We start from the raw sequence: 27213 nt of genomic DNA on the forward strand, positions 1-27213 counted from the left end.
ATGCGAGTGCTCTCTAGCATCAGCCCACCTTTGCAATACCTTTCGTGCACCTTCGGCATATCCCTGGTTATGCTGTCAAGCGATGGAATTCGTTTGTAAATAAAGATACCACCGCGAGTTAAGTTTTTATTACTGTTCCTGTGCGGGGAGAGTTCCTTTGTTGTCAATATAGTATTGTTGTGTACGACGAAGATTTTCTATGGATTTATGTAGATTGTTTTATTTAACAAAGCATGTGGATAAAATTTTAATGTGCAAGGTAGATTGGTTGTTTAAAAACATATAAATTTAAATAAAAACTTGTATTTTATAAGAGGTTAATTATCTGATTGCTTTTATATGGTGAAAATTAGAAGAAATGTTTTGTATACTACTTTATTTATTGTAGTATTTACATTTCACATTAATTAATATTAAATTCCGTATTACATAATATAGCATAGTAATATTTTATATGTACGTACGATTAAAATGCAAATTTTTATGTATTTTTATATTTTTATGAAAATAACTAAAAAGATAGAAATTTATTTCGTTTACCAAATGTAATATGTATTTTGTATATTTTTGCATATCATATACATTGTGTGCATTTTTCAAATTTCCCATAAATGCATAAAAATCCACAATCTATATCTATATATGGTTATGAAAATGAAATATAATACTTGGTACAAAATCATTTTATTGGAAAATAGAAATATGTGGAAATACTTTTTGTAGCCATTGTATAAAGCTAGTATATTTTAAAAATGATTTAAGAATTGTTTGTAAAATCTCAGAATATATTTGGCATGCTGCATAACTGTTTTAAGGTGTACCGACTATATTAAGTGACAGAGGAATCATTACTATTATAGAATTAATTAGCATCTGGTTCACGGACAGCTCGTACCTGTTTAACTTAATTGTATAGGGCGGTGCATGCAGCATTGAAATTGATGATCATTTTAATAAAAGGTTTGTAATATTATTTTCAATTCTAAAAATATTTATTCTAATTTATTTTTTACCATAAATAAAAACTGTCATTTTTGTTTATCTTTCGTAATTGTTATAATAGAATGTATTTTTGATCCAATGGAAATGTATATAACATTATACATATGTAATATTATGATACATAGATACATATATATATATATATAATGTATAATACAATACATATATATATATATATATATATATATATATTGCTGTATCTATGGCGCTACATTTAACTACTGCTGTTTATATATATATATGTATATATATATGTAAATGTAGTGACGCAATATTGAATCAATTGGCTACTAATTGGTAAAAAATTGTGCGAAGATTTTTAGGTTCGCGCCTAATTTCCCCGCTCGTCCTGCATTTCCTGTATCTCTCTTCTTCCATATCCGTCTCGGTAACCTTATTCGATGGAGGCGCTATGAAAGCATAAATACACGCTTGTTAAACATTCTCTTTCGACTCTCGACCAATGGCGTTCCTGCGCAAGGCAGCCTAGGATCGACGCGTCGCGATAGTCGTAACAATTTCGGAAAGTTCGTGCCTCGTTTTCACGCCATTATGGATTCGTTAGCGAATTACGCTAGTGACGGAGACAATAGTAACAATTCGGAAGATCCAAAGGTGAGTGTGTACTTGTTAATAAAATATTACTTTATTTTACGATTATTTCACTGATGGCGTATTTTCACCTAGGCATCCATGACGCTTAAGAAACTTTTCGTATACATACACGACATGGCTTCTAGGATAGGTTCTTAAGTCAATGTATAATTTGTTAATCATTAATCCTGCGATGGCACACCAGTGTCTTTCATTTCAGCCAAATTTTCTACGTAAACAGATGCATAGTGATTTATTTTATCAGGCCGTCTCTGCGTTCTAAGAAATTTTTACACTGATATACGTATATAACGTAGACATGTATGGTAAGAAAATATGAATTGCAGCAAAAATTCAAGTCAGTAAAATGAGAAATCTAATTGATATGTCGAATGATGTAATGAAACGATTTCCGCGGGAAGAATATATGTATAGTGGCTCCCTGTTTAATCATGTCTTATTTGATCTAAATATTTTATGTAATTCAAATATATTATATTTTGATAATGTATGAATTAGTAGAACGTTCAGTAATTACTTTAACGACTAGAGATGAATGGATTGTTTTGTACTATTCTTCAAAGATCAATGCAAATAGCATATTGTTATGTGGATTACACCAAGACAATTTATAAAAATCATTAAAGCTATTTGTTAAAATTGCTGTTATATAAAATGTTTCTTTAAATATTTACTAACTATTTTGCAAACTAACTAATTGCAAATTTATTGAATATTGTTAATTTTGAGTTATTAATTTATGAATTAAGAGTATGAAAGTTTCAGTTGATGTTCTTATAGATATTCATTATGGGAGTATTACTAGTCTAATATTAATTAATGTCTGCAATGTATGAAATATTTGTTCCTTGTAAATCATTTGACAGTTTATCTTGAATATTGTGTTTTAAAGATACCATATGGGATGCATGGTGATACCAATAAAAGGGCCAGTGACGCTAACTACGATCCAGTACAAATGGACATGAGTGAGGTACAGTGGAATTGAATGTTTGAAAATGTTTGTTTGTGATAATAAGTACAAAATGTTACAACAATTACTAGGAAGATGTGGTATCTTTATGGGGGCTGTACATATGTATAGGGTCATGCCTGATATATATATAAAAAAATGGTTCAATACTTGGTTTCTAGAGGTCATGTCAAAACCATGTAAATAAAATACAATATCACAATAGCACTCCTATTGCACCTGTATTCTGTATTAAACATTCAAAGGAAATTAAAAAGCCTTGCATTAAAATTAGCAAAAAAATTGTTTCATAGTGGTTTTGTATGAACTGAAACAATTGTGATTAATTATTTGTTATAAAAATACTAATGAAGGATATAAGACGATATATATAATGTAATGATAATCTTTTTATTATGACATTTTTTTTGGACTTAATATCAATATAGTGAAATCATATGGTTTACATTATATCACTATGATGCAATGTACTCTTACCCTTTATTATTTTTATATCATCTTTTAATATGCTATAATAATATTACCAAAACACAATTCATGATGTACAAAATTCTGAGAAGTTTAAGACATGACCTTAAAGCCTGATTTACCGCGTGGCAGAAACAATGAGGGTAGAGATTGAGATATTTAAAATTTAAATAATAAGTAAATGGGAATGGTGCCATTTCGTGAGAAAATATTAACACGTAGCTCTGTTGGTAATACATGATACAATATCTACGCACCTCGGCAAGGTCTATGCTGTGTGAGGGTCTTTCAAGACTACCCCAAGTCCTATTCAGAAGACAGAGGTGAGTAGAGGAAGCTGGAAGAAGGTAACACTAATAAAAAATCAACCATCAAAGAAACCACATGTACAAACATATTCGGGTAATATAAGTACCTGCTAAAGCAGATAAATATGAAGGGCCCTCATATTCCTTTTATTCTGTTCATCTACCAGAAATTTGACTGGAAAAAGTTTACAGTGAATAAAGATTTCTATGTTATTTTCGTGAAAGTTATGTTTTAAGAGTGCTCTCTGTTTTTAAATACCAAAAGTATTAGGATGTAGTAATTTTTACCTGGTAATTATAACTGTTGCAAAATTCAATTTTTACATACACTGAAATTTTGTGAATTATTTTTTGTAGATTTTTCAATTTAAAGGAATAAACTTACAGTTTAGAAAGCTAGAGAAGTTATACTACAAAATTGCAGTAAGCGAAAAATTGATTTTTGCCAAACTGTGAGGGTACTAAAAGAATGTTTGATTTATACTTATAGTTCTTGCAATGTAAATTGAGATTTATGTTTCGCTTAATAGAATATGTGAAAGGTGTATAGTAACGTGGATAATTTTTATTTCTTTAGGAAAGCAACAACAACAATTCGTCCAGGGAATCTAGTAGTGAAAGGGCACATAGTCCAGCTGCACAATCAAAAACAGACTCATCCCGAACATTACCTTCCCCCTCAGACCAGAGGTAAGCTGGTTTGTTTATATGCGTATTCTCATCTCTAAACTTAAATTAATGAAATTCTTTGAACTTTATAAGAGACAAAAAACAAACAAACTTGCAACATACATTACCACCATAATGTTTGCCTTACATACAGAATAATAATACGAATCTGTGTGGTATACCCTGCAGAACGTAATCGTTTTACAGGCGATCTGATCATGAGAATCACACAGCAAATTCGAAAGACGAGCACAAACGAGGAGATAAATCTGACCGTAATAGACATATGAGCGATAAGGGGCGTCGGCCGTCGTACGATGATAGAAGACAACGAGAAAGCAGCCACAGGGACAGAGACATAAAGAAAAGTCGGGACGATGATAGAAAATCTCGTGACGATGATAAAAAGAAGGAAAAGAGTTCTTTGGGATCGAGTAGGGACGAGAAGAGTGACGACAGGGAAAAGAGTGATAAAGATCATCACTATCGCGATGATCGAAGAGATCGAAACCGGGATAGAAGCGACAGAGATAGACGCAGGGACAGGGACAGAGATCGAGATCGAGATCGCCGGCATTCTAGAGACGACAGATCGAAAGATCGGTATCGGGACGATCGATTCGGGAATTATCATAAGGAAAAAGATCGCACGAGATCGAGATCTAGATCGAGAGACCGGGCTCCGCCGCCCTTTAGGACGATGAGCTATAGGGAAGAAAAAGGCAGAAACAAATTAGCTCAATTAGAGAAATTAGGAATTGAACTTAAAGCACCGGAAGGTGATACTGCTACGCCCGGTGTTCAAAACGAACAGAATTATTATAATCCTTTAGCCACGGCAACGCAAGGAAAGTACGCGGAACAGATACAGAAGAGGAAACTGTTATGGGCAAATAAGGTAATCATTGATGATTTTTTAAATCGATCTTATATGAAGACCACAGGGGAAAGGGAGGATAAATCATATTTTTTGGTTTTCATATGAGAGCAACTTTAAAATACAATATTTTGTCAACCAATCGTATATTATCAAAATTGTTTTCTTGTTAAATTGGGTCCTCTTGAAATCGATTTCATATAATATTGAAAATATTAAGCGTGTTATTAGTTTTCTCATAAATTTTCACGGATTTGTCATCTGTTGCTAAAAAAACCTTATATTATCTTTGGATCGAATAGAAAGTTTCGTTTGTAACTATGTTATAGCAAAGTACACTTTTCAAAGTACACTAATACAACCAAGTACAACAATAAACAATGTACTTATATTTTTTATTTTGTTTTATAAACAGTTTGTTTTGTAAACAAACAATATACTTATATTTTTCCGTTGTGATAATCACATTGAAATATAATCTTTTTAATTTAATGAAATATTATTATTTGCAGTCAAAACAAGATGAAGGAAAAACATCTACAGCAGCTTCTACTGCAAACACCTGGGTGGGAACAACGTTCACTCATGACCAAGATGGGAAAGTAACGGCAAAGTTTAAACGATTGATGGGCATTAAAGATGATTTGCCGACTACTCCGGCAGCGGGTACTAAACCAGATATACTGAAAAAGCAGGAAGAAATGTTTAATAATATGGAACAACAGTATGAGGTAGCACGTGCTACAACACACACTCAGCGTGGTGTTGGACTTGGCTATGCAACCGGTGGTTATCAATTCCCCCGATAGAATGGAGAACCGTTTTTAAACTGAGTATAGGATTGATAACACTCAGCACAGGTGCAACCGAGTTTTTTGCCTGTTGATTTTGACAATCTCATCAGGTTAATTATGAAACAGTTTTTATTTCGAAGTCGTTTTAAATAGAAAATATAGAAAATAATTGCAAAGCTTATAAGATAAAACATCCGAGCAATCTTGTTGTAGTTGTGTAATTATATTGTAAACATTGAAGAAAGAAAAATAAATTTGTTAAGGATGTGGATGAGAAAAGTACTCTGTACTTGATGACGATGATGATTATTTTTTATTTTTTGTTCATGAAAAAAAAGTGGGAAAGACTGCAGTCCTGTTATGCTACGAATGCGCTTGCAACACCAATTTATATAATTTCCCATTGTATGCTGTATGTACAAATACATGAGAGGTATATTGACACAAATCATGTTTTTTTCTCTTTTCTTAAAATAAACATTCTTAAATGACTTTAAGAATCTTTTCTTTTTAATAACTGAAATCATAAATTAGATCCAAAGTCAATTTAACGCAGATTAGGTTACACACTATGAATAAAAATCGAGCTTCTTATCTTCCTTTGACACGTTGATCGCCACGGAGATCGTCGGTGACCCACGTTACTAAATTTTTTGTAGTGTGAGTAACAACTTTTTGACAATGTGATTGACTTGGAAGAAAATGCACAAATATAATATAATATTTCGTAAAAATTTTAATTCTATGTCGTAGTATATTTCAACATATCGTGACTTCCAGGCTGAAATATATAAAATTCGTGTGACGAAGTTATTAATTTAAAAAATTATTTAATCTATCAAAATTTTCAAGAGTCATACAAATTTGAAAGATTCAGGATTCTAAAATTCGAAGTATTGGATCTTAACTTCGAATCGCTTCAATATTTAGATCCAGAAACATCTGTCGCTATGTAAATTCATTAAAACTCAATATTGTTAAGTCATTCATTTAAAATATAATCTGTTTCGTGATTCTAATTACTAGACTGTGGATTTTTATGCATTTATGGGGAAATTTAAAGGTGCAAAGATGTACAAAATGCACATAATATGCAAAAATATATATAAGAAATATTATCTCCATTCCTTTAGTTATGTTAATAAAAATATGAAATTGCTTAAAGATCTGCAGTCTAATAATTACGATTTTTATTCGGATAGGGGAAAAACGCGGGCTTACAAGCAACAGCTGGCAACCGCTTTACTTCCATGAGCGCGTTACTATTGCAACTTGTGACGTATCTATGCCAGGATTGGTCAAAGCAATGCCGACTTGTCACGAACCATACCGAACATTGCACATTCAAACGTATATATCATGGCGTACCGACGTTTGAATTTAATCGTTACGTGACGGTATACGTGGAAACTTTCTGATACATATTCAAGTCATAGTAAATATTAACGTTTGAAAGAATATATCTGTCAGTTTCCTATTTAATAACCAGCATCTATCATGGAGAATTTCGTGAAAATTGAAAAGATCGGTGAAGGTAAATGGTTTGAATAGTACTTTGTAAATTGGGCTTCTCTAACTAATTTTTTGCTCAAGAATTCTTTTTATTCGTTATCCAAAAATATTTCGTCTAACTCTATGTAAAAATGTAGACAACTAGTCTTTAATGTAATTTATATTGTAATTGATTATTGAGTTTGCAAATTTTAGACTCGTGTTTCATATCGAGGTTTAATAACCTTTTAATAAAGGTAAGTATTTTAAAAGTTGTAGTTATTAAGAAATCTAATCGAGTTGTAAAGTAATTGCTTATGAGTATATTTTTTATATTTTGTTTTTGTAATGTAAGTTGTGATTTTTGTTGTTTTATGTGAAAATGAAAGAGTAGTATTACAGCAAACAAAATTTTTTTAGGTACATATGGAGTAGTGTACAAGGGAAAGCATAAGAAAACTGGAGAGATTGTAGCAATGAAAAAGATTCGGTTAGAAAGCGACGATGAAGGAATACCATCCACAGCGATTCGTGAGATCTCTTTGCTTAAAGAATTGCCACATCCCAATATTGTCAGACTAATGGATGTTCTGATGGAAGAGACCAGATTATATTTAATTTTCGAATATCTTACTATGGATTTAAAGAAATATATGGATACTTTGGGTAGTGGAAAGTTAATGGAGCCAAAAATGGTTAAATCCTATTTATTTCAGGTATTCAATATATTCCTAATATATAAAATAAAATCTCCATTACACAGGCTATATCATGATTTAAGGCAAGTCATATTTGATATTATTCATATTAAGTCAAATAACTTTGTTAATATAATCAAGTAATAGATAGGTCATAGACTTATATGGATTAATAAATGTTATATAATACTTTTGTGGAAATTGAAATAAGTTTCTAATTTGTTTTTATAGATTACACGTGCTATTCTTTTCTGTCACAAGCGCAGAATATTGCATCGTGATTTAAAGCCACAAAATTTATTAATTGACAAATCAGGATTGATTAAGGTAGCAGATTTTGGTCTTGGGAGAGCCTTTGGCATACCAGTCAGAGTATATACACATGAAGTAGTCACTTTATGGTACAGAGCACCAGAAATCCTTCTTGGTACTAATAGATATTCATGTGCCATTGATATCTGGAGTATAGGTTGTATATTTGCTGAAATGGCAACAAAAAAACCATTATTTCAAGGAGATAGTGAAATTGATCAGTTGTTTAGAATATTTCGGTATGTTGAGTATGCATGTTAGTTTGCTCGTTAGGTTGCTATTTAATAGAATATAAATTAATAACAGATATTTTGCAGGATACTGAGGACACCTACCGAAGAGATATGGCCTGGCGTAACACAATTGTCAGATTATAAAGCTACATTTCCAAATTGGATAACAAACAATTTGGAATCACAAGTTAAAACATTAGACGCAGACGGGCTTGATCTGCTACAAATGATGCTTATCTATGATCCTGTGCATAGAATATCTGCACGTGCTATTCTGAAACACTCTTACTTCAACGATTTAGATATGTCGAAAATACCATCGCTATAATACCGAAGACTGATATAAATGGATGGAATATATCCTACACAGATACTGTAACGTTTTAATTGTGTGACTGCATAGAGAATATGTCTCAGGGTATATTGAAATGTTAATTTATTCGTACGTATGAACGCATTTAACAATTTTTTTTATGACTTCACTCATTATTTCACATTATGCAAGATTTATGTAACGAACTTTTGTTTTGCTATAATATATTCGAACAATATCACAAATTTTTAATAGGTGTTATAATAAATCATTGTATACTCAAGCAAAAAATATTGTGTATGAGATTAATGTTTGAATGATTCATTTTTGCTGTATAAAAGTTGTGTAACGTTATTGATGAAGCTGTGTGGTGATATTATTGTATATTTTTAGGATTTACCTTAGATTTTTCTTCTTCACTTATTACTTATTCATTTCATCCAAAATAAGTGCTTTCACAAGTGTTCTTAAATATCATTGCATTATATATTGAATAAGAAAATTATTTTTCTCAATTCGGAGTAAGCATTGTAAGTATTCTAAGGAAGATAGCACACTAGGTCTTAAGAATTCAATTGAGAATATATCGCTGTTGCCATATTATATGTATCACTGAGAAATTCACACGCTTATTAAGAAAATATATCATTTGTACTTTTATTCTGAAATAAATGACTACATTTAATTTAAATGTATTTTATCTAAACGTGAAATTTCAGGATTTATATTTTATTGTAAGTGTGATTTTTCAGTTCTCTTTTATTTCATAATGTAAATTAAGTTACGTTATTACACAGAGAAATAAAAAGAATAAAACTGTACGTGATGTTTGCAATTCCTAGAACGACTAACTTGATTTAGTTACGAACAAGGATGACTCATCGCGAGCAGCGGTATAGCGAAATTATGTGGCACCCGTGTCTTCAGCTTTTTTTAATGGACATAAACAAACTGGTTTTTGTGAGAAAAGATACGTATAAGATGTAGAAAATTTTATCTCATATTTTGTATGTAATAAATCATTAAACAATAGCCTATTATTAAAATAAATATAAATTTAACATCATAGGATATTGCATATTTATGATGTTTTATATTTAAAAAAAAGATATCGATTCTGTTGTTTTCATTTTTCTATAAAAATGACACCGTGTAGTTATAAAATAATGATTCAGAATGTTCAAAGATGGCTTAATTATATTGTGTTCTGTACTAATTCTGTTAATAATTCAACATTGTAGTATAATGGAAAAGAAAAAAAGGAAAGATTTACGAAAGGCAACAAAAGAAATCGATGTACTTCTACAGATTCTTTAGAAACAACGTGTTTAATCCGTTCAAAGTATGCGTGACCCATAATTGGATTGAGAGTGGGGAATGTCTCATAAAATCCTCCACTGAAGCTACTGTTTACAGTACCAGTTCAGAACTTGACAACGTCACCTAACAGTGAGTATGCTCGTTTAATTTAACATATTAAACGCGTTACGTTTTACATCAGTAGGTACGTTGTACCTGCATTTATCTTTGCGTTTGCAATTTAAATATGCCATAAATGGTAGTCGCCACTTGAGTAGATATATTTAAACAGGATTCATATTTTCATATGCTCCAGAGTACTCTATTATAGTATTTGCTATAGTAATTTTTATTGATAAATTTTATTAAATACATTTTAAAAATGCTAATTTTTATTAAATATCTTGTAAGGCATTTAAGATATGGAAAATGGTATTAATTTAGTTCCTTTTCTTCATTCAAGGAGAAATATCTCTGTGCTACGAATAGCATTAAGCGAATCGAGGTTCTTGGCTTGTTACTTTGTTATATAAATCTATAATTCTACAAACAAAGACTTGATGCCTGTCTATCTTGTCTTACGCTAATTAGCGCTGTAGTGGCGCGAAGTATATATATCGTTCTCCTTTCAACCGTGAATAATAAAAGAAACATGACTTTTCTCTTGTGATAAATAGTTTCTGGAACTGAGCCCTGAGGTCATCAAGGTTGATCTTAGTCTTTACTCTTAGTGATATTTTTTTTGTCACTATAGAAAATTCAAGCGTTACCGGACGTGCTATGGTTTTTGCTCTTTGTTTCAGGTTCAAGAGCCCCGATAATGAGTCGTATTATTAAATTATATACGATGAATCGATTTAAGCTTAAGTTTCTTTGTTTACTGTTACAACTATCATTTATGACTTATTCTACGAAATGAGATATCTGTATACATTTATCTTAAAATAAAGATAAAAATAATTTTATATAAGTGAACTATATTGCTATAGGGAAATCATTGACTTTGTAAACTATGTAGATAAATTTATTGATAATTGATATATCTTTACTAAATCACTGACTCTGTAAATTAGGATAATTATAATTTGTTTCTCGGGGATTTTCCTGATATGTAGAAATATAGCTGATAATTAGAAGTGTTATTTGATAAAAATTAAAATTTTTAATAATAAGAAGGTCACTACTATAATTATCATTTCCGCTTTTTCTAATATAAAAATTTTCTTTCACAGATGAAAACCCTATTCTTTTTAACATTCCTACTGGGGTGCTTTATCCTGGCTAGGCCACACACATATCACATGGGGGCTTGCCCCATCGTGCCACCCATGCCGGGATTTCAAATGAACAAAGTATGTTAATTATATTTTCGTCTATAATAAATTTTCTTAACTTCATTCTGTCATATGTTTATAATAATTTAGCAAATTTAGTTTTTAGGTGTGTGGTACGTAATCCAGAAAACATCGACTGCTAGCAATTGCATCACTTACAACTATACTCGTGGAGAAGAACCGGGCGAATACGTCATAACGCAGGATTCCAATCATCCAATATTAGGTAAGAAAAAGAAAATCCAGGTGATCAATAAATTGAGGACCCCTCACGTAAATATTATATATTATTAATAGAATTAAAGAACTAAAGAAGAATTAAAGACATTGAATCTAAATATTTTTCATATTTAAATAGTATAATATTATGATATTCTTGGGCATTACCTGCGTTCTATGTACTTTTGCATCTTTAAATTTTCACTAAATGCATATACATTCGCAGTCGAATGAGAACGAAGTGATTAACGATAGAAAAAGTGTTCAGAATTTGAAGAAATCTAAAATTCAAAGAGGAACAATGAAAGGAGAAAATTCTGAAACAAGATTCGTAGAGACACAAAGGATAATAGAGATTGTAATGGTGCATCTGACATTATGAACTATAGTAACAATAATCGACGACGAATTTTCGAAAAGGGCAAGATTTTCTCTTATAGATGACGCGTTGGGTGTGTATATATTGTTGAAAGCTTTTGAATTAATAAAGAAGGTGAACGTCGGATCCCATCAGGACCCATAAAAGCATGTCAATAGGATAACTGTCTGGCAAGTGGGATGAATTATCCGTAATGAAACGACGTCTCTATGTACAGGTCTTACGCCATTGAAGCACGAGTATCATTACACCGGTGAATTGAGCGTTCCGGAGCCGAGTACGCCGGCACGAATGCTAGTTCGTTTTCCTCTTAGTAAGTATCATGATCATGTTCCACGAAATATATATATCTTCGTCGTTCCAGAAGGATTTAAGGAGAATCTGAGTCATGGTAAAGTAGTGCCATTGCTGAGTTCAGTTTTATGGTTTTAGCCTTTGGTAACTTGATATGCGGTGTTAACTGGTCTGAAATCGTTTGAGATTTTTATTGAATTTTTTTGGATTTGAATGTGTGAGATAAACTCTCTTATATATTCTTACATGAGTTGATCAAGCATTCTTTTAAACAAATAATGGAATAACAAGATATATACAATTAAATACACAGGATATTACGGCAATCGTGTCAACAATAGTCTGATTCTGTATGAAAAAACAAGTTAGGAATATAGAATAAAATTGTTTCATACGACGCTTCGTTTTCAAGAAGTACTTGAATTTGACTAATTCTGGCTTGAACAAAAGTAAACAACCGACAAGAGGTTGTTCTATACGTGAAAATAAGTAAAAAATGTAGAATACAATTTTTTCGTAAGAGACTTTGTTCTCGAAGGAAGTAAATTTGGAAATTTATCATGCGCGTGTACTAAATCTAGTTGTCAACAAAAGATCTTCGAATTTTGTTTACTTGAAAGCAAGACTTGTACTACAATTGCCGGAACACCTTGTATATAGCGGCATGGTACTACACTAAAACTATATGTAAATAAAATATTGTATACTATATGTGAAATGAAATATCATAGTATTACTTCATCAAACACGTCAGTGTTTGGCTCCGCTATCAACTTCCCCCTAACGAATTGTCCAATTACTCACACTAACCAGCAATTTAACTTACTTAAAGGTGTAGCCGGAAGTGCGTCTCACGTAGTATTCGCTACAGATTACGTGAACTACGCTGGTATCTTTACATGCCAGAAGCTGACGTTCGCTCATCGTCAAAGTGCGACGATCCTCTCCAGGCACCGAGAATTAGACAAGAGTTATGTGGACGAGATACGCCAATTTTTGGCCCAGTCCGGTGTGGATCCTTTTGATTTGAGCATCATCTCTCAATCTGGATGTCCTCGCGGCAACAATAGTCTGGACATCAACGTGGATCCGAATACTTTTACAGCTGAGAACCTTGGAAACGTGGTTCGTAAAGCTGGAGAAAAAATCGGCGATGGCGTCCAATGGGTGGCCAGTGCAGGAAGCAAAGTATACCATAAATTGTCCGGAAGTGAAGAGAAAAGTACTAGCAAACCTGAGGCGAACACCAGAGCAGCCATTACGAGGAATTACGAAACGAACGAAGTCGAATGGATTCCTTAGATTCTAGATTTAAGTTCATTCTAAATGTATAAATTTCGATGAGGATCAATGTTTTTCCTCCTTCTTTCTATACTCGACCTTTTATCGTAGGGATATTTCTATTTTTTGCTTTAACTTTTTCTGCTGAAATTTTATGAGAGAATAATTGATCACAACAGCGTACGCTATAATTAGAAATAAACGCGAGTCGAGAACGAAAGACTATGTAACGAACAAAACGATATTTTTATTTTTTTAACGTGATTGAAATAAAATGAAGTCCTAATGCGAATAAATAAAGTTTTTTTGTATGTATTCCATAAAAAGCTATTATATTTAATGTATAATTAACTATATACTTTAAGAAATATTTTTATAGTTTAAATCTTCCATACTTTTTTCGCACTTAAGTGTTTGGCTTAATATTTCGATTTTAAGCATACGTTATATTCATGTTTCATCTTTTTTAATCATTCTGATAAAAATATAATTTTACATAAACATCCACAACTTAGTTATGAGGTGCGAGAAAAAGTATGAAGATCTAGAACTACTCTTTGTATACATAAAGATATAGAAATATATAATAAAGACATAAAATATAAAAATATATAAAAATTGATGGTTTCTGGATGGTTTTACAATTATGAGATGCGAGACGTTATTGAACTCAAACGTTGCAAGTAATACAAGAGAATAACAAAGAGGTATAGAAATCTAGAATTACTGCGTCCATAACAAGTTTCCAATCGTTCTCAATTATTTCAATCCGCGACAATAGGCAGTCCTGTCGCGGATGTTTAAAGAAAAGAGAATCGCATTGATTTCAATTGGTTTGCATTGAGGGGCATTAAAAGCGTAAAACGATTGCAAAATCTCTGACGGAAGGAAGAACGTCGCCAGCATATCCTGCGCCGCGGACAAATTAATCCGATCTATTTACAACAGACAGAGTTATATGTTGTACGGTTGCAAACATGCGACGTATCACGTGATTCAGAATCTCCCCCGTGTAATCTGGACCAGTAGGTTTGTATATGTATGCCACGGAATATTAGTATCCTGACGACCCGTTTCAACGATCAGTTTGATAGCAGCCGTTGGAGAGATCATAAAGCGGATCTTTATCCAGAAAGAAGGACATCCTACGATTAACTACCCTGTTTCGACGTCCGCGGTTCTCTGCAACCGCCGAAGAGATCATTCGAGAATCGTGATCCTGTAGAGACAATAAATTGACTGCCGTTTACCATTACCGATTCAGAGCGAAAACCATCCGGAGTTATCCTTCAATGTATGTACATTAATTTGTTATTCTTTTGCTTTCTCGTCTTTTGCTTTTTTAGTGTTTTCAAAATTTAGGTATTTAGAAATATAGGAATTGTAAAATCTAAAAGTTCCAAAATGCAGAAATGAAAAATGCGTTGATTGTTGATACATTCAGTTTTTGCTTTTATATAATTCTTTAATTGGAAACGATAAGTTATAATTTCAGCGGAAGATATAAAATTGAAAAAGTGTAAAATTATATTCAAGACGCGTACGTTTCAGACGCATACATTATTCAGAATATAATTCCTAAAAGAATACGCGCAAAGAATCGATAAACGATATTCCCGAAAAATTTACTTTTCAAACAATGTGAATATTTAAGTACTACGCAAAAGGAATCTTTTATAATCGTCTATGTAGGAAGCGGAATCACTCGGTACATACTAGGACTGAATTTCAGATAAATTGAGCGAAAGGAGACACCTTTGCGTGAAATTGTATTCACCTTTGAAATTTGTACTTCTTGTTAGTGAAATTACACATTCATTAAGATATCTATGTTCGAAATGTATTCATTACATAAAAATAGCGATTGTTCCAGTGTTCAACATTTGTTTATAACGATTCATTTACCACGATATTTCGATAAAATAGACCATTAAGACAGAAATTGTAATTATGCGCTATTTTCATTTAATACCAAATTTTCGTTTAAATACCAAATTTAAAAAGATAATAAATTAAAGCTGTATTTGTAATATTTAGAGAATTGGGCAATTATTATAGTCAATTCGAGATTTAGGAATTTAAATGCCAAAAAATCTAAAAATTTTTAATCTAGAAATATAAAGGTTTAAAAATCCAAGAATTTAGAGAATGTAAACCCCTTAAACTATTGACATTTCAACTTGTCTAAAATAAAATGTCCAGTGTTTCCTTCGACAATAATCATTCAAATTAACAAATACTAAATCTGCAAATATTTGCCAATGGCACCTTGGTTACCTTTAAAATCCAACTCTACGAATTTCACAGAATCAGTGAAGGTAAGTTGAGGGGTTGTTGCGCACTGCAGTAACTCGAGTCGCGTTGCGGTTTCCGGGGTGCGCAGCCGGAGGTGGGAGTTGGTTGGCAGTCCCTTGCGCACCTTGTCTCTTCTTTCAGTGAGTTTCGCGTTATTTCCTCGACTCGAACGTGTCTCTTATTACTCGATCTTTCAAATCAATTTCATAAAATCCGTTTTTACTAAACCGATCCACTTGCAACGTTTAAAACTACAAGACAGAACGGACGATTTAACCCATCTGAGACTGAATTTGCCTATCCTTTGCGATCCTGACCTGGTGAAATTGCGATAAATATGCTTACCACTGTACTGCACGTGCACTTTTCCACAGGGTAATTGATCGATTTAAGCGGCGCGTGGTACGCGTAACGAGCAACGATTCCTCGTGAATTGTTCTTGACGTCAAACCCTGGCTAATTTGCTAATTCCTCGGCCACTCGTCGCGACATTTCGTTATGATACTTCATCGTGCTTTGTATTCTCGCTTTTTCATTTTTTTTTATAAATGAGCTTAGCGTGATATAATTTATTGGATCGTGATTTGATTCTTGGTTCTTGTTGGCTTTGTACGAATATTCCTCGTCATTGGAGAAGGTCCGCTTGTAATGAAACAGGTAAGAGTGGAGGCAGGCTAGGTTTTCCTAAATACACTGTTGCTCATAAGTAGCTGGATACTTTTATGGCAACAGTACATGAATGTTAATAAAATGTATAAATTAATGAGAAACTAAAGGACAAAAGCAATACTTCAATTTTGACACAAATATGCAATCCAAATACTTCTGAGCAATAGAGTAAATTCCTTGACATTTGCTTTTGTGGATGGAGAATTATTTGCACGTCTTCTTTCTGGAAAGGGATAATAGGAATCATTAAAAAGTAATTTGGTGACTGATGGTCATACCATGCTAATGGTTATTAGCCTACCTAATTGGGTTATAATTAATAAGTGAACGGTTATTATGTTACGATTTTTTTTCCATTTAATTTTGTAAATGCACAATTTCTGTTGTAATCCTTAGTAATGTTTATAGCCTAAAACAAAAGATAAGATTAAAATTAAATTCAGATATAAGTAATTGCAGTTGGTATACACGTTATACACGTTATACATGTAACTCCATATTATAAAACAATTTTCCTTCATGCCTTAGAATAAATTACTTTTAATAACATAATTCTTTTACGCTGGCAGCCAGAAATATTAAGACACCTGTCAATATTTATTACAAAGTCAATGGCTTTCAGTGTATTTTGATATTTTATAGTTACTATATTACAAATCTGTCATTTCATTGGAAAATACTAAATAAAGGAAAATTTGTTAGAATTTTTCAATAAATGGGTGTCTTAATACTTAAAGTAATAGTATACATTTTTTCCAAAATCAAGACAGGCTTTCCATAAAAAAGAAAGTCATGAAATATAATAAGATTAGTAAACAAAGAAATTTACATCATTTTTTTTTTTATGAGGAGTTGATGGTGTCGGATAAAACAAGGTGTAATGATGACTTATGATGGGTGACCCTTGTAAATAGATGAAGGTGGGTCAGTATAGTTGAGTCACGCTTGATTTACCAGTTGATCATAGAGCTATTCGGTGTGAATTGGCGCAGGTTCAAGAGACAAGTTCGTCAACGAGACCGGCTGACCCAGATTCCGGCTCAATTTCGCTATATAGGGTTGATGATTCTCGCGTGAGGCTCGTAGGATTTCGCTCGACTGTCTGAACTGGGACGGTCTAATCGCGCTAATTAGATTAAATTTCTGTCGATCGAACGGACTGTGTCGTTGAATGATACCAATCCTCGTCGATTTATCCATTTGACGTTATTACTTACAGTGGCTCATGAAGATATCTCCACACTTACAGTATAAAATTTTTATGCGCATATCGTACGCGCCGTATAAAATATTTTGAAATATCATCAGCATTGTAACGAGACATTGGTCATGTTCCAAATTAATCTGGAAATGAATTTAGCAGTTAGAACGATACAACATAAAGATCCGTTTTAATCATATATTATATATAGTGCAAAAAATGGTCCTATACCGATATAATTGACAAGATAGGATGAACAATTTTTAAAATCAATAATAAAATAGAATAAAATTGAATGACTTCACTAAAAATCACTGACTTCAATCCAATTATTAAGTCGTTCGGAAAGTTCGTCACGTATTTAATTCGATCGTCTTTGGCCTATCTGACAATTAATTTCTGTAAACAACAACATACAAAGTATCTAAAGGTCTTTCCACGTTTCATATTCTTCTTTGCATAGACAAATAAAGAACGTAGGCACAGAAAACGATAATTTACATTCACGTCAATCTCCAAAGGTTACTTAAAAGCCATTTAAAATCATTTAAGTATTAAGTTTCTAATGACTCGCAACAGGGATTCGCAAGTTCGTTTATCGCCCTCGTCTTTCAGCGTCTCATTTCCGCTTTTATTTTTCGATCTCCTTCGCGATTTCGACGCGTCAGGGAGAAGGGCAGTGGATGCGGAGCCTTCAAAACGATTCGGTCTTTGTTCCTTATCTACCAGCGACCTTACGAAGATTGTCGTCCTTGGAACGATCTTTGAAAGCGATTCTCTAGAAAGGTGAAGCAGCATTAGTCGATCGGCGATCCTCCAAGTCACTACTTCGGGTGTTCTTTCCTCGATTTCAAACCTTAGATATCGAGTGATCCTCTGCTCGCGATCCTCAAGATTTTCTTCTACTTCTCGAGGCTAAAAGAAGATTGTGCGTTTTTTAATAGAGAAATTTGCAATTTTATGTACATGTTAAGTTTGAATTTTTATTTTTATATAATGTAGAAGTTTTCGATTTTTTACGGGGTTTGAATAGATGGTGATAAATGTAGATCTAGATGTGATCCGGAGAACTTGAGATCTTCGCTACAGTGTCTAGTGGACGCTTTTGATTTGGACGTTTCGATTTTTGTAAATCGACAGTAAGTGCTTTTGCATTGTCTCGCTGCAATGAGTATTATTCTATTGCGTGAATGGTTTGATGGTGATAGTGTCGATAGAATCGTCATTGGCCTGTAGATGATATTAAAGAGATATAAAAGAAGTACGTGGCAAAAAAACTCATGTATTTTGCTATGACATATATGAATATTACATTATTTAAGTTACAAAGTAAATTACACAAAAATACATATGGGACTAGATCAATTTGATGTACACAAGGATTGATTCATGGACCTTCTCTGGTCTGATTGCCTTGCCAGCTTAGGAAGATGATCGTTGATGGACATGCAAATGCACGTAGTCATATTTATTAATACCTTCAATTGTCATTTATCTTGCAGTATCTTGCTATTCTAAAAATAATTTCTCTATCTCTCAATAAACATCTTGAACTGAACTGTAATCTTCCATACTGATAGATGCGTAAGTACTTGGGTATGTCTTGGTACTTTAAACGAAGTTCTTTAATCCAATTTTTGCTTCTAATCTTATCCCAGGCAACTGTATACAGTTAATAAATATTGATAAATGTAACAATTGGTTTTAATTAGTATAAATAAAAATGCAATCATGAATGGAAATTAATTTTGCGTTATCGGAGTTAAGTGACAGTTTAAAGATGATACATTTCAATGTTGATAGTCTTGTATCCTTACCGGATAAATTACAACGCAACAAACAAAGTAGAACGTTTGATCAATATGTCAAGGAGAAAAAAAGAAATAAAATGCGTTGGTCATGAATGTCTGGCATGTCAAGGTAAATCCTTGCCATGGACATGACGGATACACGCCTGGCAAAGGAACGGCATCGTTTCATAACGTTTAATTGATCTACCCCCTAACTCGCTCGTTAAAGCGACCGGAATTCCTGCGGGTCAATTTATTTGAACGGTTACTTCAACGAGCAACGATTAATGTTGGATTAAGAAAAAAAAACGTCACGTTGTCCTGTCCACGTAACGCAATCAGTTTCCATTAGATCCGCGTCGTCATAATTGGAGGATTCTCCAGTCCCCAAATCATTATGAGGTGTTGGGATGGGAACATATCAGTGGTGAAACGTATGGGTATCCAAGTGTTCATGCAGACTTTAAAGTTAATCTGAAAATAAAGATATTATTTATTGTCAGTTATGGAAATTGATATTTTTAATAAAAATATATAGAAAAAGAAGAATTATTGTAGATATGTGCGAATGTTTCATATTACTATTGTAATGAAAAAAAATTATTAAGAAAAAGTTATAAATATGTGTGTACGTATATATATTACAATATCAGCATGTTTTAATTCTGTATTAAATGTATTATAATATTTTTGTAATTTTTCTATTTTGATAATACTGTTAATATTGCTCAATATATCTTTGGATGGATCCATTTTCTATGAATTGGCTAATTGTAATACAAAGCTTAATTAACATTCAGCATTCAATCTTTGGACCATAAACAATACATAAATATTATATAAAATTCGGATATAGTTTTTTCAACAGAGATGTAAAAGATACTCTATTCTACTACATTAAATAATCTAATCATAATATTCTAGGAGTATAAAAAGTATTCAGGTTTTGCACAAGCATTAATATTGTGTACTTAAGTGAAATTGAGGACGAAATGCGGCTAAGACACAATAATATTAGTATTTGTACACTTCATATGTAGTCACGGCAAAGTTGAGAAACGTTTACAGATTGTCGACCCACTGTCCCCGTTGAGAACATTCATCTACGAGTATAATCTCATCTAATCAAAGATTAAAAAAACGAATTAATGAACAAAAATTTATTTCCATTAAGAATCAGATATAGTGATCGTTTTACAGAATAATAGAATATCAGCAGCGAAAGCAGGTTTTGCTTTCGATTAATGATGTCACTGATGACAAGAACACTTTTAATAAATTGTCAATTTTAGCTTTGCGATGCCTTTTACCAGAATTATTAAAGATATTCAATAAGAAAATATAAATATTTATCAACATCAAATGAATACATATAGGATCCTTGTGAGATAAATTGATGTAAGAGAATAATAATAGTAAGTTTGAATTGACCGAAAAATTCCTTTTATTTGATATTTTGGATTTGGTGAATTAATCTGGATTCTTTCTTCTTTTTTGCTTTTTTAAACAGATGCTTGCAGTATTTCTGCTGTTAATACCTACGCTTTGGGGAGATGAAACCGAAGCTAATGTTCTCGTGGCAGACACCACAATGTCCAGAATGGTTGAATTGCACGCCGGTGCACCCTTCTGCTCCTTGTACACCGACCGTGGTGTTATTCAGAAAATGATCCTTGGAGCTGACCCGAAAAAGGTCCGACAAATGTCGGCGAACCTCGTAGCAGACTTGGAAGAAACGTGTAAAGCTTCTCGTGAAAAGGGAAAGGTATCGATCGTTCTCTTTAGACGTTGATTCATCACGAAATCGAATAAAATCATAGTTGATTGAACGCTTGATTCGCTTGGTAGAAGTAGATTATACAGACAGTCGCAGCAGTAAGTAGAATTCTTTTTTTTCTAGTAACATTACTAATGATAAAAATTAATCATTATTGTTTAGATAAAATCGCGCTTGTACAATGTATTATCCAAAGAATTAATACTTTAAATAACGGTTGATTAAACATACTATTCTTTGAATAAATTCATACTTTCATAATGTACTAAAAGAATTTCCACACACCAAAGTATTTATATTTCATATATCTGTTAATTAAATTTTCATTTAAGATAGATTAGAACTTTATACACAGACAATGTGTATACTTCATGAAATCTCAGAAATTACATTACTTATAATTACGAAAGTATACATATAATAAAAATATAACATATCAAAAAAAGACATATAATAAAATTATAAAAAATTGTTTATGCACAAGAAGCGTACAACTTATACTTATCACTTTTCAGAATTGTCAAAATTCATTGATATTATTAGCTAATACATCATTGTGCAAGAGGAGTCAGAATTTAGGAAATTGTAAAAAAAATAATATATTCTGTATTGCATCAGAACCAACCTCCAGGCAGTGGACTGATCTATCCAGGCACAAAATGGTGTGGACCAGGCACTTTGGCAAAATCGTACGACGACCTTGGTCACCACGCAAGCGAGGACGCTTGTTGCAGAGAACACGACCACTGTCCGATCACGATATCGCCTAAAGAGTGCATTAATGGCATATGCAACCATTCACCGTTCACACGGTCCCACTGTGACTGCGATGCCAAGTTCCGTAGATGCCTGCAGAACCTTAATTCCGAAGTGGCGAACACCCTTGGTGCCCTTTTCTTCAATGTGATACAAGTGACTTGCTTTAAGGAGAGGCGTCCGTGCTCGCAATGGCAGAGGTAGGTTTCAAAGACATTAGAAGGATTTACGTTCGTGTGAAATATCTTTGTGAATTATCTTTGAAAATATTTCGTTTGTTTGGTTTTTGAAAATATTCTATTTTAGAAGATTTTTATTCGAATACTATTTTAATGAATTTCTTAATCAATAATTAAATTTAATACTTGTTTAAGCAATTAAATCTTTTTCCTTTTTTCGATCGTGTGTAGAATTAAACTTTTTTTTCTTTTAAACCTTTGAATGGTTTATACAGAAAGTTATACAGAAAAGAAATTGTGAAATACTGAGTTCAAATAATAGTTGTTCGAAATTTTTCATGCATATTCTACTGGAAGAAGAAAAAGTTTCTTAATCTTCTTTCAGTAAAAATTCTTTAAGAAAAGGAAATGTTTGAAAATTATACCAAAGAGTGTCACATTTTTTACCCTCTTAGCAGTGTAAAGAATTGTTTTATATTTTTTTGGTTCTATTTGATATTTCTTCGAAGAAAAGCTTTTGGTATTTTTTGCCCTTCTTCGTTTAATACTTCCCTGAAAAAAGAAAGAAATTTTTAGTATCGTTTGGATAATCCAAAACACGCACATATATATAAAACATGTGTATAAAAAGTAGAAGCGAAAACTATCTTCCCGCAGTGTTCAACGACTAAATACGCTCTTAATAATTACGTCACCGACTCTCCTCAGTTGTCCCCATATCTGGGTGAATTCGACACGGTACGAGTGTCCAAACTCGCCGCGGGACTATTACACCTACAAGGTCCTCCTCCTCAAAACAATCCTCCAGGTGATGCGTGATATTCTCAAGAAGAAACAACCTGTATTTTCGTGACTACGTATGACCATCGATTAGATGTAATTTTATTAAAAATTCCCACAAGGTATCAGTTGGTGATGATTTATGATCATGGTGATGGTGTTTATGGGTTTTTCTTATGGCTTCTAACACACTCGTCGTAAAGAATTAATTTCGATAAACTTTCAGATCATGTAGATCGTATTAATCGTAATAATCTAAAATTTCACAACACTGTCAATGATAACATTTCAATGAAATGATCGATCGTAATCGATGTAATTGTTACGTGGTTGGTCTGTTACAGAAATGGTTACGCGGAATCGGAGTCGAACCGGTTGTGCTCCCAGTACAAATTCCGACCAAGCGACAAGTACGTACCGTTGATGCCCTTGAACGTGAACTAGCTATTGCGGAAACGCAAGAAGAACGGACCAGATAGCCTTTGAAGTGGTGCCAGTTAACAGAGTTCTAATGAGCGGGATAATTGCACGCGCCTCAGCCACGTACCTCGCAAGCCCCTTTTCTTTCTTTCATGCAGAACCGACCTGTCTGGGAATCTTCTTTCCTGGTCATTCATGAATTTACATTGTTACAGGTCACTGATTCCCCTGGAATGCCATTTTTTCTCGCTGACTCTGAGATTGCTCTTGAAATCTAAAGATTTAATTCCTGGTGAATGTAAAAGGTATTAGGCTTCTTTCTTTGTTTTTCTGGCTTATTCCAAGTAAAAGAAAAAGAGAAATAAGACGAGATTTCTTAGATTTTATAGAATTAAAGATTTCTTGGAAAATCTTGACAGAAAGATATGGGAATATCTATTTTCTTTTCTATTTCAAACGGAAGAAAAAGAAAAAGAACTTGGTGTTTCTTAGCTCTTGTAGAATTAAACATTCCTTTTAAAAGTCTTCGAGAATCTAGAAGCTATAAAAATCTACAAACTACTGTTATCCTTGAGTAGAACAAGATGAATTAGAGGGTAACAACAGATAGGTTCATAACGGCCTGAAAGCGAGAAACGGCTATGCAAATGTTAACACCTGTCGTCCTTGCAATTTTGTTGCAGCACGTGCGAGGTTAGTCGTGTGTTGCTACGAAAATTTATTTTGCCCTTCGTTTCATAATCTTGAAATGAAGCGTAGAAAAGGTATTGTGCGATATTTCAAATGCCCTTGAAAAGAAATTGGAGCAAAAGTTGAAAGAAAAGGACTGCAAACTTCAAGGGCGTTACATATAAGTAATTGAATCAAATTTATATTACGGACAAAATAATTCATAATTTTACTGCTCAATATTACTCTTTTAACGTGTTTCTAACTTTAAAAGTAACGGTTTAGATGATCAACCTTCGTAGAAAGAACAAGAGAAAGTTATTCACCGCAAACATACAAAGTAGTGAGAACTTAGTTTGTTTTTTGGTAAATTTAAATCGAAGCAAAGTTCAGCAACAGGAAGAAATAAGATACAGTATGATTATTGAATAATTGCTTGAATAGTTGCTCGATTGAATGCGATAAAGGAAGGTTGTACCAGAACTATGGTACCGAAATAAAGTTCGCGTCTCTTGCATATCATTCGTCGCCATTGCCGTTACGCAAATGTATGCAATTGCATAAAGACGCGCGGCATTGGCTACGATCCTTCTTAGATTAGGATTATCCATCAAGTTGATGCGGAGAAAGTTGAAAGGAATTTATTAAAATTTATTACAAATCTCTAAACAGTACTGTAATAACGCATCGAATTAAATTCTTTTATGAAGTAACAGACGATGTTAGTTCTACATTAACTTGATGGATTTACAACGTACCAATGAATTCCACTATGTTTACGATTTTTCTATCCTCTTTGATAGCTTAGACTTTGAAACTTGTGCATTCAACGAATTTCTATCTCACTTAAGACATTTTTAAGGCCGCTCGTGTACCCGATGCAAGATAAAATTAGCACCAGAAATAACAATGCGGATTAAATATTCAAGAATCATGAAAGATTATGATTCGTTTTATTCGCACTGCTCAAAATAGTCTGGAAGACACTTGATCAAACAGATTCGTTATTCCTTATTTTCGCTGTGAATGCTACACAAGTTGAGTTCAATGTCTGAGCCTCATTAAATATTTCATATTCTCGTCTAGCTGTATATCTTACGTCCTAGAACTTGAAAAACATGTTGACACTGAAATGCCCTTGACGCTTTTATCTTTCACGTAACTCTCGAATCTTCTTTTAACTTGTCAACCAAGGAGATAACTCGTCATTCCTACAATAATTTCTTTATTTGGAGATTTTCCGTTCTTTTATTAGCTTCATTTCTGCTAAAAAAGAAAACAAACAATTGTTTAGTATCTCTTCAACAAAAATTGTTTAAGACAAGCAAAGGTTTAAAAATTGTTCGATGATCTATTGAAAAGAATTCTTATACCTTTTCATCCTGAACAGAAAATTTTCGTCTTTTGGCTTTGTTTTAACAATATTTTACTATAAAAAAAGAATACTGATTATTTTGAGCAGTGGTCGAGAAAGAAAACAAAGACATCAGAGAGAACAGAATGACGACGGCCCTGCACAATCTTTACTGTGATCGAAATTATTCAGACGTAAGCATGTTGTACAGTTTTATTCGTGTAGAGGTATGTTATAAGCAACCGACCGTTATTTGTGGCTACTCGTGCCCAAATAATCGATGAGGCATTGAGAGTGCCGGAAGTTGTCGCTGGACGAGGATTATCCGGATTTTGTAAATATTTCGAGAAGGTCAGCCGGGGAAGAGTGCAATCGATTGAACGTGTCACATTGATGTTATGTTGAGAATATCTCAGTGATACTTTATTTCCTGAAGACCTTCGATTGACCAAAGGTACAGTGAAATCAACAAATTCGAGACAAACTGAAAGAAAAGTTGAATTATGCCAGTTTCAGAGACTCGTACAATGGCTCACGAAAGTATTTGGATTATCATTAGACTGCGGATTTTTATACAAATTTATACGTTTATGAACGTAATTGAAAAAAATAGAGCTTAAATAGAGATTTCTCCTGTCTATTAAAAATTATAAGAAATACTCTACTTTGGATATTTTATATACTTTTGTATCTAACATAAATTCTGTGCATTTTTGTATCTTTAAATTTTGCACAAATACATAAAAATTCGCAGTGTATAGTATAACACGTATAATATTTAATATATTATATAAATTAGTTTTATAGTACATATTTGGAATTGACGATTCAAGTGATGGATGGACTGCAGATTTTTATGCATTTATTCGAAATTAAAAGATAAAATATTCGAAGTAGTGTAGATATTATAATATTTAGTAAGTGAAACAAATCTCTATCTCGGTTCCATTTCTTTACTTTTTTCCATAAAGACATGAATTTGTATAAATATCCGCAGCCTATCTATAGATAACACAATTGAAAAAATTTGTTTAATGTGAAATTTATCTATGAATAGACCGGATCTTCGAGATTAAGCTGTATCAATGAATGTGAGATGGAGTAATATGTATTAACATATATCCAATTAAGTTTTCCATTATAATAAGTACAATATCATAATATACTCATTTTTAATCTTTGCACGCGATAATGTCGCTTATATTACATTACTTATATATATTTTAATCTAAAATAGACATTCTCACAGAGAATATGCATGCTATCATAAAGAAATGGTATTAATTTTGCACGATTCTTCATACATTTATCTTTGGAATCTGATAAAAATCTTGATGCATTATCAAAGACTAGTTTAAGGTATACATATATCTGAGATGTAATAAACTGCATCTGTATTGATTTCTGTTAAATCAAAGACCAAAAGTATGGTGAAAAATAAACGACTACCTCCTTACCAACTAATTTTCCTATCTTTAAATAAACATTAATTCTGGAAAATGTTGATCAGTGTTGTTTTATGTTGATTTCTTATTTTAATATAAAATGATTCAAGAAGAGAGTAACCTGACTGTCTCATCCTGGTGATAATGAAATTTCAAAATGTTTTATGTAACATATATATTATATACTAGAAAGTTTTCTATGATACAGTCGAGGACAAAAATAAGTGGACATTCTTATTGTACCTATAGTATCCTTATATTACATTGATTATTATTTAGTAATTAATTGAAATTAATATTTATATTTTTGTGTAAATAA

At 32.5% G+C, this 27213-nt stretch overlaps 4 protein-coding genes across 7 annotated transcripts; all 4 read left to right on the forward strand.

The window, feature by feature from the left end:
- The first annotated feature begins 1340 nt into the window (after positions 1–1340).
- On the forward strand, positions 1341–6150 carry LOC100749163 (arginine/serine-rich coiled-coil protein 2). Its single transcript, XM_003488011.4, has 5 exons — positions 1341–1617; positions 2510–2590; positions 3944–4056; positions 4243–4933; positions 5425–6150. Exons 1-5 carry the CDS (start codon positions 1555–1557, stop codon positions 5719–5721), a joined length of 1245 nt encoding a protein of 414 aa, XP_003488059.1. The 5' UTR covers positions 1341–1554; the 3' UTR covers positions 5722–6150.
- A 749-nt stretch (positions 6151–6899) lies between these two features.
- Positions 6900–9425, forward strand: LOC100749285 (cyclin-dependent kinase 1). The gene is made up of 4 exons (XM_003488012.4): positions 6900–7240; positions 7618–7913; positions 8127–8446; positions 8525–9425. Exons 1-4 carry the CDS (start codon positions 7204–7206, stop codon positions 8766–8768), a joined length of 897 nt encoding a protein of 298 aa, XP_003488060.1. The 5' UTR covers positions 6900–7203; the 3' UTR covers positions 8769–9425.
- A 640-nt stretch (positions 9426–10065) lies between these two features.
- Positions 10066–14179, forward strand: LOC100749401 (apolipoprotein D). Of its 2 annotated transcripts, none has more exons than XM_033319867.1 (5): positions 10066–10202; positions 11285–11404; positions 11486–11612; positions 12202–12375; positions 13111–14179. In XM_033319867.1, the coding sequence occupies exons 2-5, from the start codon at positions 11285–11287 to the stop codon at positions 13578–13580; spliced, it is 891 nt and encodes a 296-aa protein (XP_033175758.1). In that variant the 5' UTR covers positions 10066–10202; the 3' UTR covers positions 13581–14179. The 2 variants fall into 2 exon arrangements, with proteins under 2 accessions (XP_033175758.1, XP_012238935.1); XM_012383512.3 differs by having other exon boundaries at positions 10067–10202; positions 12202–12297.
- Positions 14180–14475: 296 nt separating this feature from the next.
- LOC105680527 (acidic phospholipase A2 PA4) lies at positions 14476–26051 on the forward strand. 3 transcript variants are annotated; one of them, XM_033319870.1, is made up of 4 exons: positions 14476–14853; positions 21025–21279; positions 21910–22247; positions 22935–23103. In XM_033319870.1, exons 2-4 carry the CDS (start codon positions 21025–21027, stop codon positions 23077–23079), a joined length of 738 nt encoding a protein of 245 aa, XP_033175761.1. In that variant the 5' UTR covers positions 14476–14853; the 3' UTR covers positions 23080–23103. The 3 variants fall into 3 exon arrangements, with proteins under 3 accessions (XP_033175761.1, XP_033175760.1, XP_012238936.1); XM_033319869.1 differs by lacking the exon at positions 14476–14853 and adding an exon at positions 16390–16511; XM_012383513.3 differs by lacking the exons at positions 14476–14853; positions 22935–23103 and adding exons at positions 16488–16511; positions 23351–26051.
- The last annotated feature ends 1162 nt before the right edge of the window (positions 26052–27213 follow it).

This window comes from Bombus impatiens, unplaced genomic scaffold (genome assembly GCF_000188095.3).
Source record: "Bombus impatiens unplaced genomic scaffold, BIMP_2.2 scf_0217, whole genome shotgun sequence".
Taxonomy (NCBI): Eukaryota; Metazoa; Arthropoda; class Insecta; order Hymenoptera; family Apidae; genus Bombus; species Bombus impatiens.